Below are 12,902 nucleotides of genomic sequence, written 5' to 3'. Positions count from 1 at the left end.
AAAGCAAAGGCTCTAGACTAACCAGAAAAAATTGAAAAAGAAGGACAAAGTTGGAGAATTTACCCTACCTGATTTCAAAACTTTACAAAGCTAGAGTAAACTTTACAAAGCTAGAGTAAACTTTACAAAGCTAGAGTAAACTTTACAAAGCTAGAGTAAACTTTACAAAGCTAGAGTAAACTTTACAAAGCTAGAGTAAAATTTGCACTGAAAAACGGTGTGAATTAATATGAAGATGACATATAGATCAATGGAATATAATTAGAGTCCCGAAATAGACCCAAACCTGTATGGTCAATTGATTTTACAACAATGTGCCAGGATAATTTGATGAAGAAGGGATAATGTCTTTAACAAATGGTGCTGTCCCCATTAGTATAGTGGTGAGTAATAAGAAAAAAAATGTAATTTAATTTAAAAATCGTGCGGTATATATTGAGGACTTGTTTAGTGTAAAAGAAAAAAAATGGTGTTGGAACAATTAGACACCGTATGCAAAAAAAATAATCCACAACTCCTTACCTTACATCTTCTATAGAAATTAGCTCAAAATGAATTGAAGACATAAATGTAAGAGCTAAAATTATAGAACTTTTAGGAGAAAATCTTAATAACCTAGAATTCGGTAACGATATCTTAAATAACACATAGAGAGTCTGAAAGAAAATTGCCAGCCTGGTGCCGTGGCTCACACCTGTAATCCCAACACTTTGGGAGGCCAAGGCGGGAGGATTGCTTGAGCCCGGGAGTTTGAGACCAGCCTGGGTAACAAAGTGAAACTCTGTCTTTACTAAAAAAATTTTTTTTAATTAGCCAGGCATAGTGTTGTGCACCTGTACTCCCAGCTAATCAGGAGGGTGAGGTGGGAGAATCACTTGAGCCCAGGAGATTGGAGATGCAGTGAGCCATGATTGCACCACTGCACTCCTGCCTGGTTGACAGACTGAGACCCTGTCAAAAAAAGAAAGAGAGAGAGAGAGAAAAGGAAGAAAGGAAGGGAGGGAGGGAGGGAAGGAGGAGAAGAAGGGAAGAAAGAACAGAAGGGAGGGAGAGAAAAAGAAAAGAAGAAAAGGCCGGAGCAGGAGGGAGGGAAGGAAAAAGAAAAGAAAAAGAAAAAGGCCAGGGGAGGGATGGAGGTGGGGGTGGGGGCGGGGGTAGGGGGGAAGAAGAAAAAAAGGCCGGGCACTCATGCCTGTAATCCCAACACTTTGGGAGGCCAAGGCGGGTGGATCACTTGAAGTCAGGAGTTCAAGACCAGCCTGGCCAACATGGTGAAATCCCGTCTCTACTAAAAATACAAAAATTAGAGACGGGCGCGGTAGCTCATTCCTGTAATCCCAGCACTTTGGGAAGCCAAGGCGGGTGGCTCACAAGATTAGGAGTTTGAGATTAGCCTGGCCAATATGGTGAAACTCTGTCTCTACTAAAAATACAAAAATTAGCCAGGCATGGTGGTGCATGCCTGTAATCCCAGCTACTTGGGAGGCTGAGGCAGAAGAATCACTTGAACCTGGGAGGCAGAGGTTGCAGTGAGCTGAGATCATGCCACTGCACTTTAGCCTGGGCGACAGGTCGAGACTCCATCTCAAAAAATATATATACAAGAATTAGCCAGGAATGGTGGCAGGCACCTGTAATCCCAGCTACTCAGGAGGCTGAGGCAGGAGAATCTCTTGAACACAGGAGGTGGAGGTTGCACTGAGCTGAGATCACACCACTGCACTCCAGCCTGGGCAACAGAGCAAGACTCTGTCTCAAAAAAAAAAAAAAAAAAAAGAGAGAAAAAGAAAAGAAACAAAAAGAAAATTGCTACTTTAGACTTCATCGAAATTTAAAAAAAAAAAAAACCCTCTTCAAAAGACACCATTACAGAAATGAAAAGGCAAATATTAGCAAAACATAAATCCAACAAAATGCTTTTATTTAGACTATATAAAAGTTTTTTTACAACTTAATCAACCCAGTTTTTAAAATGATCAAAATAGCTGAACAGATATTTTACCACAGAAGATACATGGATGGCAAATAAGCACATGAAAAGATGCTCAACATCATTCGTTGTTAGGGAAATACAAATTAAAACCAAATAAGATATTACCACATACAGACTAGAAAGACTTGAATTTAAAAGAGTGATTATACCAAGTGTTGACAATGATATAGGGCAACTAGAACTTTCCTATATTGCCAGTCGTAATGTAAAAGATAAAACCACTGTGGAAAGTAGTTTAGTGGGTTCTTTTTTTCTCCCCCCATTGGTGGGCTATCATGATGTAGGTAAGTCCTTAAAAAGTTAAACATACATCATAGCATAGGGCCCAGCCATCCCATTCATAGGTGGGTATTTACCCAAGAGAAATGAGGGCTTAAATCCACATAAAGCCTTGTTCATGAATCTTCATAGCAGCTTTATATGTAATAACCAAAAACTAGAAATAATCTAAATCCCCATCAGCAGATGAATGGATAAACAAATTCTTGGATACATATGCAGTGGAATACTTCTCAGCTATAAAAAAGAAGCAACTACTGATAGACACAACATAGGTGACTCTCAAAATAATTATGCTCGAAGAAGCCAGACAAACGAGGAATACACATTATATTATTTCATTTACATAAAATTCTACAAATGTAAAGTAACCTATGGTGACAGCAGAGTTTTAGTTGCCTAGATTAGGATTCGGATTACAAAAGGACATGGAAAGTTTTGGAAGTGATTATCCTATTTATCATGGCTTTATGGTTAATTATGTATGTTAAAACTCATTAACTTGTATATTTCAGATATGTGCAGTGTATCATATGTCAGTTATACCTCAGTAAGGCTGTTTTGTTGTTGTTTGGTTTTTTTTTTTTTTTTTGAGACGGAGTCTCGCTCTGTCGCCCAGGCTGGAGTGCAGTGATGCAGTCTAAGCTCACTGCAAGCTCCACCTCCCGAGTTCATGCCATTCTCCTGCCTCAGCCTCCCAACTAGCTGGGACAACAGGCGCCTGCCACCATGCCTGGCTAATTTTTTTTTTTTTTTTTAGTAGAGACGGGGTTTCACTGTGTTAGCCAGGATGGTCTTGATCTCCTGACCTCGTGATCCACCTGCCTCGGCCTCCCAAAGTGCTGGGATTACAGGCGTGAGCCACTGCGCCCAGCCCAGTAAGGCTGTTTTTTTTTTTAAAAAAGTACATGCCCTAAGACCCAGCAGTTTTCACTTTTAACCTAGGGAACATTCACCTGCATAAAGGACACATTTGCATGTTCATTGTAGCATTGTTTATAATAGCAAAAGTTAGAAATCACCTAAATGTTTATTGGCAGGAGAATGGATAAATTATTGTATACCCATAGATGGGATACTATATATCCAGAAAACTGAATGCACATGTTTACATGGGTGAATCTCACAAATATAATGTTGAAAGAAAAATAAGTTGAAAAATAATATATTCTCTATGGTATCATGTATATGTTTCAAAACTTGCAAAACAATACTATGTATTATTCATAGATACATATGTATGTAGTAGAAGTATAAAGAAACATAAGGAATCATAACTGCCAAATTGAAGATAATGTTACCTAGTTGGGAATTGGGACAATAATGATCCTCTAAGGCACTGGTATTCTGTTTCTTAGCTTATATAATGTTCCTTATATTAATATTATGCCATTGTTCATATCCTGAATATTTTATATCATATCCAGAATTTTATAATAAATACTTCCAAACACTCCAAAAACTTATCTGTTGATTTTTCATCATATGATTTTTTAGTGTCTCTTTTTCTCTCCCTATTGTAACAGCTAATAGAGAAGCCGATGTACTATTTGAAGTATTATTTGATGAAGAATTTCCTGGAGGGTTAACAATAAGGTTTGTATTTCCCAATGATAATTGCCCTTTGTGAATATGTTCATGTGGCCAGTGACTTTACATTACTTTTTATTTGTTTACAATTTCAGTTTGTGGTATGTGTAAGACGTACTTGCTACTAGGGATGTAACACTGAATAAGGCAGACATGCTTTCTACCCTCAGAGAGCTTTCATTTTAGTGAGGGAGGTAATTAAGCAACTGATTACATTATTAATTATTTAATTAAAGCATGGCAAGTGCTAGGAGGAAGTGCAGGTTTTTATAAAGAGTATGACCCATCCTGAGAGTAACAGAAAGGCCTCTTTGAGGAAGTGGTATTTAAGATAGAACTTGAAGAATGAATAATAGCTAACCAGGGAAAAAAGGGGGGAATAATGACATTTGCACAGGAAGAGGGAATAGCATATGTAAACAATGCTATTAGGGTTAAATAACTTGAGGAATAGAAATGTCCTTTGAAATTAGTGACATGTATGTCTTTGTCACCAATTTTAGTGGAGTTGTAGGTACTCACGACAGATTGGCATGATTTGACAAGTGAATGGCAGGTGTAGTAATGGAGACAGGAAATTGAGGCAACACTTGGGAAGTTTGACTATAAAGGAAAGGAGAAAGTTAACTGGAGGTTAGGAGGTTTAAAGGAAGAGGGTTAAATTGTTTTTAATTTAACACAGATAAGACAAGTGTTTTGGGGGAAAGTGCCAATAGAAAGTTTAAAGTTATAGGAACAAGTATCATGATAAAATGAGAGGCACCATGGTGTAAACTTGCAGTTAAACGTTGTATTTCCTTGGGTAGGTTAATTAAGTGTCTGACCCTCAATTTCCTCATCTATAATGAAGATATATACATACTTCCCTAGGTTATTGTGAGGATGAGATGAAATCCTTTCCAGTTTTCTACTTTCTAAAAATCAGCTGGAAAACTGAACTGAATTTAGGTTAGTTTCCTTTTTTCCTCTATTTTGATAAGTGAGTAATTAAAATAAAAAATTAATTACCCTTTTTTAACCTCCTTGCATGAAATCACAGTCTTTGGCTGTTATACCAAGTAGTCACCTTCAGGATGCTATTATTATTGTTTTGCAACTTAAATATGCTTGTTATTCAAAGACTTCTCCGGTCTACACTCTTCACATACAGCAGCAGAATCCGGATCTCTTGTCTGATTTTATTTTTCATGAAAGTGTTTGATTACCAATACCTTTGATTCACTAACTTTCCAAAATATATTTTAAGTATATTTTTGTGGTTTTTTTCCTCAGTGTCTTTTTTTCCCCCTCTCCTAGTAAGGGACAGTGAATTTACTGACTGATAGAGAGCTGGGTAAAAGATTACCTGCCTGCAGTGTATTCATTTCTGTAATACAGAATCTTTAGTAAGTTTAGTTCTCATGAAAATAGATACTTCCTAGCAACCTTGAACTTACAAAGCTTTCTCATAGAAATCTACTTTTCCACTTTCTTTCAATATAAGAAAATTATACTCTCAAAGAGAAAAAAAATAGGTGATAGAGTTGAAAACTTAACAAGAGAAGGTTTCTTTAATATCTGACACGTTTATCAAAGCCATGAAAGATGGAAATCACAAATACTTGTCTCTTAAGCCTTTCCAGGTACAGGCCCAGAACTTTAAGATGGGAAAATGAGGGAAAAAAGGGCTGGACTCCACATTTGACCAATAGACAAATGAGATCAAAGCTGACATTTACCCTGTTGCTTAGGAAGAGCCATACTGAGAATGGTTCCATGCTCCTGAGCTTTCATAACCTAGACTGCCCAAACCATAGTTTTCGTTTTTTTGTTTTTGTTGTTTTATTTTGTTTTTTGAGACAGATTCTCACACTGTTGCCCAGTCTGGAGTGCAGTGGCGCAATCTTGGCTCACTGCAGCCTGCATCTCCCAGGTTCAAGCAATTCTCCTGCCTCAGCCTCCCGGGTAGCTGGGATTACAGGTGTGTGCCACCATGTCTGGCTAATTTTTTTGTATTTTTAATAGAGACAGAGTTTCAACATGTTTGCCAGGCTGGTCTTGAACTTCTGACCTCAAGTGATCGAACTGCCTCGGCCTCCCAAGTGCTGTGGCTGGGATTACAGGCATGAACCACCATGCCCGCTCCACAGTTTTTAAGACGTTCGAGGCCAGGCATGGTGGCTCATGCCTGTAATCCCAACACTTTGGGAGGCTAAGGATGGAGGGTCATTTGAGCCCAGGAGTTCAAAACCAGCCTGGGCAACATAGTGAGACCCTGTCTCTAAAAAAAAATAAAAAAGCATGCCAGTTGTGGTGCCTTGCACCTGTGGTCTTAGTTACTCAGGAGGCTGAGATGGGAAGACTGCTTGAGCCCAGGAGTTCGAAACTGCAGTGAGTTAGGATATAGCACCATTGCACTCCATCCTGAGTAACAGTGAGATCTCATCTCTCAAAAAAAAAAAAATTAATTCATAAATTTTCAGTTGTATTCAGCAATTAAGATGCAAGCTTCTTAACGACAAATCGACACACACCCCTAGAACATAGTTGGGTTTTCTCTACTTAGTAAATACTAAATATGCTCTTAGGAAAGTTTTTAGAAATACATCATCTTATAAATTGAGCTATTGCTGTGATTTGAGGTTCCTCTACCGAATTAAAAAGTAATGTTTACTAACGCTGATGATGGATTGTCCACCAAAAATTATTTGACTTTTCTCCCTAACACATTTAGTATTGTTTTCCTTCCAACCCTGATATAACTTTTACTTTTAGATGCTCACCTGGTAGAGGTTATCGACTGCCAACAAGTGCCTTGGTGAACCTTTCTCATGGGAGTCGCTCTGAAACTGGAAATCAGAAGTTGACAGCCATCGTAAAACCACAACCAGCTGTACATCAACATAGCTCAAGTTCATCAGTTTCCTCTGGGCATTTGGGAGGCCTCAACCATTCCCCTCAATCACTTTTTGTTCCTACTCAAGTAAGACTCTTAGTCTTTAACTTCTCCTCTACTCCTTTTACAAATCACAAATCACAGCAGACTTTGTAAATGTAAACCTAATTTAACTTAGTTTCCCTCTTTTATTTAAAAAGTTTTGGTTCAGGTCAATTCCAAATTTAAGATACTAGGCTAATAAAGAATGCTATTGCTAGCATTCTACCTCTGCTATAAAATAACAGTTGTATTAAAGGAAAAAAGTGTATTTAAATAAGGAACTTAAGAATGTCCATGTTTTCTCTGTAAATGTTTACATTTCAAGTTAACATTTAATTTTTTTCTTGTATAATCCAAATGTCCTATGCTATCTGCTATAAATAACATAAATTTGAAAGATAAAGGGCAAGGATTATATCACGTTTATCAAAAGCAGTTTTCAAGTTTCTACCATACAATTTATGGGTGATTTCCTTTATTTCCTCTTTCTGGGGACAAAAATTGAGTTGTCTTGTGTGAGACACTTTATTTAATTCCATGACCCCAAATCTCATGATTATTAAGTACGTTTTTTAACCCAAATGGTACCTGTTTATTATAAACCAATTGGAAAACACAGATAAGTAGATGATAACAAAGGAAACACAAGCAAAAGTCCTCTCAAATCTCATAGGTTACCACTGTCAAAATTTGGTGCCTATTTTTCCAGAGTTTTAATCTTAATAGTTGATATTTAAATTTATTAGATTATTTTGTGTAAGGTGAAGATTTTAAAAATAAAATCTTTAGGTGTCAATTTGAGTGAGAGAATGTATTTTAATACATTAGAAGACAAAAAACCTATTGGTGGGATATTGATTCAGTATAATCTTTTATAGTGTTTGTTATGCTTTAAATATTTTTCAACAAATAAAACCATTCAAAACTAATGCATATAAAGAACACCAGTTTCACTCTCATAGAATACTTTTGAGATTACTATGCTGAGCTTTAGAAAAAAAGGAACTAAGAGATTTCACATAATGAAAATTAGTTTAGGGGTGGACGTGGTAGCTCACATCTGTAACCCCAACACTCTGGGAGGCTAAGGCAGGACGACTGCTTGAGGCAGTAGTTCAACACCAGCCTGGGCAACACAGCAAAACATGGCAACCCATCCCTAGAAGAAAAAAAAAATAGTTGGGCATGATGGTACACGCTTGTAGTCCTAGCTCCACAGGAGGCTGAGGATTGAGCCCAGGAATTCGAGGTTACAATCACCTATGACCCCACCACAGCTCCCCAGCTTGGGCGACATGAGCAAGACCCCACATGAGTAAGACCCCGAGTCAAAAAAAAAAGGTTTAATATCCTGTCTACCACTGAATAACATTAATAGATGAATTATTTGATTTTTAAGATGTATTTTTATTTCTTCCTATTTCATTTTCTCAAGAAATTGTACTTTGCTAGGTACCTACTAAAGATGATGATGAATTCTGCAACATTTGGCAGTCCTTACAGGGATCTGGAAAGATGCAACACTTTCAGCCAACTATACAAGAGAAGGTTAGTATTCCTTGTTTTGATGGACAATTAATTTAAAGAAAATATATTTTTATATTTTTCTTTTAAGACTACAATGATTATTTTTCTGTGACATCTCATAAAATAGAAAATGACAATTTGATCATGAATTTTCTTTTTTTTTTAAAAATAATTTCAACTTTATTTGTTTTAGGTTCAGGAGATACATGTACAGGCTTGTTACATGAATATACTGTGTGACACTGAGGTTTAGGGTACAAATGATCCTGTCACCCAGGCAGTGAGCATAGTACCCAATAGGTGGTTTTTCAGCCCTTCCCCCCTCCTCCCTATCTTCCCCCATCTGTAGTAACCCCCAGTGTCTGTTATTCCCATCTTTATGACCATGTGTCCCCAATGCTTAGCTCCCACTTATAAGTGAGAACCATATAGTATTTGGTTTTCTGTTCTTATATTCATTCACTTAGCATAATGGCCTTCAGTTCCACCCATGTTGCTGCAAAGGATGTTATTTCATTCTTTTTTATGACTGCATAGTATTCCATAGTGTGTATTCTGTGGTGTATATATACCACATTTTTAAAAATCTGGCCGGGCACTGTGGCTCACACCTGTAATCCCAGCACCTTGAGAGGCTGGGGTGGGTGGATCACTGGAGGTCAGGAGTTCGAGACCAGCCTGGCCAATATGGTGAAACCCCATCTGTACTGAAAATACAAAAATTAGCCAGCTACTCGTGATGGTGAGGCACAAGAGTTGCTTGAACTTGGGAAGCCAGAGGTTGCAGTGAGCCAAGATCGCCCCATTTCACTCCAGCCTGGGCGACAGAGTAAGACTCAGTCTCTAAATCAATCAGTTAATCAATCAGTCTTATCCACCATTGATAAGCACTTAGATTGAGTCCATGTCTTTGCTATTGTGAATAGCAAATGCAACTAATATATGTGGGTATGTGTCTTTTTGGAAGAATGGTTTATTTTCCCTGGGGTATATACCCAACAATGGGATTGCTGGGTCGAATGGTAGTTCTGTTTTAAGTTCTTTGAGAAATCTCCAAACTACTTTCTACAGTGGCTGAACTAATTTACATTCCTACCAGGAGTTTATAAGCATTCCCTTTTTTCTACAGCCTCACCAGCATCCGTTATTTTTTGACAGCCATTCTGACCGGTGTGAGATGGTATCGTCTTGTGGTTTTGATTTGCATTTCTCTGATAATTAGTGATGTTGAACATTTTTTTCATATGTTTCTTGTCCACTGATATGTCTTATTTTACAAAGCATCTATTCATGTTTTTCCCCATTTTTTAAAAATTAATTTTTTAATTAAAATATAAATTTTCTTAAGATTTTGCTAATCTTCTCTGTACCATTCCAATTTTAGTATATGTGCTGCTGAAGCAAGCATCTTGTGCCCATTTTTAAATGGCATTATTTGTTTTTTGCTTGTTGAAGTAAGTTCCTTATAGATTCTTGATATTAGACCTTTGTCAGATGCACAGTTTGCGAATATTTTCTCCCATTCTGTATTTGTGTTTACTCTGTTGATAATTTTTTTAGCGAGCAGAAACTCTTTAGTTTAATTAGGTCCCACTTGTAAATTTTTGTTTTTGTTGCGATTGCTTTTGAGGACTTAGTCATACATTCTTTTTCAAGGCTAATACTCCAAGTGGTATTTCCTGGATTTTCTTCTAGGATTCTTACAGTTTGAGGTCTTATATTTTAAGTCTTTAATCCATCTTGAGTTAATTTTTGTATATGCTGAAAGGTAGGGGTCCAGTTTCATTCTTCTGCATATGGCTAGCCAGCTATCCAGCATCATGTATAGGGAGTCCTCACCCCATTGCTTGTTTTGTTGACTTTGTCAAAAATCAGGTGGTTGTAAGTAAGCCATTTTATTTCTGGGTTCTCTATTCTGTTCCATTGGTCTTTGTGTCTGTTTTTGTACCAGTACCATGCTACTTTTGTTACATGGCAGATACATGGTAATATAAACTTACAGTATAACGTGAAGTCAGGTAATGTGATGTCTCCAACATTGTTCTTTTTGTTTAAAATTGCCTTGGCTATTGGGCTTTTTTCTGGTTCCATGTAATCATGAATTTTCATAATTATTTTCAGACCTTAGTTTCTGGACCAATGAGTCGAGAGTATAGATAATTTTTGTTTTAAATCAGCTTTAGGTTTTTTTTAGTTATTTACAAAGTCATAGTAACTATATTTTAAATTCAACAAAGGCCGTTATCGCATTTAACAACTTACTTTTTCCACTTGAATGTGTCACTTTATGCTGGTAGTTGGTTATCTTAAATATGAATGAACAAATATGCATTCCTTGGTAGAGATTAAGAAGAGAGAAAAAGTGCTGCTAAAAGATTAGAGACTCAAAGAAAGGAAGAGGAAAGGAATAAATTCCTACTACATGTTTTGCTAGTTACCTATCTTCTCAGCTTAGATCAAAAAGGAATGTTTGGCGAGGCGTGGTGGCTCATGCCTGTAATCCCAGCACTTTGGGAAGCCAAGGCCGGAGGATTACTTGAGGTCAGGAGTTCAAGACCAGCCTGGCCAACATGGTGAAACCCCATCTCTACTAACAATACAAAAAATCAATCAGGTGCTGTGGTGGCACACATGTGTAGTCCCAGCTACTCAGAAGGCTGAGGCAGGAGAATCACTTGAACCCAGGAGGTGGAAGTTGCAGTGAGTCAAGATTGTGCCACTGCTCTCCAGCCTGGATGACAGAGCAAGACTCCATCTCAAAAAATAAAAAAAGGAGTGTTCAAGTTTATAAACCAGTAGCCTGTACTTTCAGACCCTCATTTATTCTAATGTCCTGCAGTAATGGTGGCATTATCAGAGATAAAAGAGAAAATTACAAAGGGAATATAAACATAAATGGTAAAATAAATATAAATAATAAAATAAACATAAAAAATTAGTGTATATGTCATAACTTAAAGAATAAAGAAAAAAATTAAGGTGACAAGATACATAGTTCTCCTCAGCCAATATGCTATTGTAAGCTTTCTTTAGGTTATCCATAAATTATTTTGTTTTAAACTATTTGAATCACAAAACCTGATTTCCTGATTCTGAGTCCAGTACTGTACTTACTGCACCACACTGCTTCAGGGTATAAACTGGGTTCAAACCCAAGAGATACTTTGCCCAATTATGCCTTGGGGCCAAAACAGATGACAGGGTCTTTAAGAAAGATTAATCAGGCAGCAGTATGTAAGAAGGACTATATGTGAAAAAGATAGGAAACAAGAATCATAGTTAGAAGGTTAATTTAGGCCAAGGATGACGATCTAAAGTCCAGTTGCAGGAACTGAGGAGGAGTAGAATGATAGAATGATTTATAATATCATTGTAAAAATAATGTTAGAAAGCAAAAATTTTTGACTCTAAGCATTTTAGATTATATGCCTGAGGAATGGTGGTGTTAGAAATAAGGGTAAGAGAAGTAATTTTAGGTGAGGCCGATTCTGGGACCTTTTTTTTTTTTAACTTAAAAAAAAATGTTGTTCTTCTCTCATGCTGCCTTGTCTAAGATGGGACACCTTGAGGTTGAGGTGATGGTGGAGTATCCAGCTGTAATATCTGTCCTAGAAAGTTGCAGATACTGGATTAAATCTTGACTGAGGTTCAAATCAGAGATATAGATTAGTAATACTTAGCAGAGAGGTTACAGTCAAAGTCATTAGTCAAGCAGTAAGGCAAAAAATGAAAAGAAAACTATTGTTGGATTTGGAGGAACATTCCTCAGTAAAAGATTAAGAGAGCGGGAGTTAATTAAAAAGTTGAACAAATAGATAAAGGCAAGAATTGCTTCCTTTTAGAACAAAACTTGAAAAAATTGTCTATACTGGCACCTCTCTCCCCCCTTCTCTCTTAAACCCACCCTAATCGGTCTTTCATTCCCATCACTTTATGGAAACTGCCCTTTCAAGGTTCCCAATGACCTTTGTGTGCAAAAACCATGTGATCAAGTCTCAGTTTCCATCTGAATTGACCCATCAGCAGCATTTCATACAGTTGATCACTCAGTTCTCCTTGTCATCCATTCTTCACTTGTCATTGGAATACCACCCTTCCCTGTTTTTCTTCCTGTCTCATTGGCTGTTGTTTCTCAGTCTTCTTTGTCAGTTTCACCTAATCTCTCGGGCTCTTTAAAGATGGAATCCTCTAGGGCTAAATTATTGGACTTCTTCTGTATCTATATCCATTTCCATAGATAGATAGATAGATACATAGATAGATACATAGATAGATAATTATAGACAGATAGATAGATGATAGAGAAAAAAATAGATTTAGATAAGATAGATATAGATACACACACAAACATATATACCTACAAAAATACATACATCATGTCTCCCAAACTTCTCTTTCCAGCTTGGAAGTCCTCCATGATATTTAGACTCAGTGTTCAACCCTTCATCTCCACTCAAATGTCCAACTCTGTGTCTCCACTTGAGTACTTAATATACATCTCAAATTACCATGTCCAAAATTGAACTCTTGTTCTTCCCTCACAAACTTACGTTACCTAATGTCATTTCGATCTCAATTAATAGCCACTCCCTCCTT

The 12,902-nt window shown here is 37.1% G+C and overlaps 1 protein-coding gene across 5 annotated transcripts in view; it reads left to right on the top strand.

Annotated features, from left to right (window-relative positions):
• XRN1 (5'-3' exoribonuclease 1) overlaps positions 1–12,902 on the top strand; it is a 144,553-nt gene that overhangs the window by 86,346 nt on the left and 45,305 nt on the right. For all 5 annotated transcript variants that reach the window (XM_024928323.4, XM_008951916.4, XM_055110578.2 and 2 more), the window contains 3 exons: positions 3,799–3,868; positions 6,617–6,824; positions 8,232–8,327. In XM_024928323.4, the coding sequence (XP_024784091.3) occupies positions 3,799–3,868; positions 6,617–6,824; positions 8,232–8,327 (374 nt within the window). The remainder of the gene's footprint in view (positions 1–3,798; positions 3,869–6,616; positions 6,825–8,231; positions 8,328–12,902) is intronic.

Source organism: Pan paniscus, chromosome 2, assembly GCF_029289425.2.
Source record: "Pan paniscus chromosome 2, NHGRI_mPanPan1-v2.0_pri, whole genome shotgun sequence".
Lineage (NCBI taxonomy): Eukaryota > Metazoa > Chordata > Mammalia > Primates > Hominidae > Pan > Pan paniscus.
This window is presented reverse-complemented; position numbering and strand designations above follow the sequence as displayed.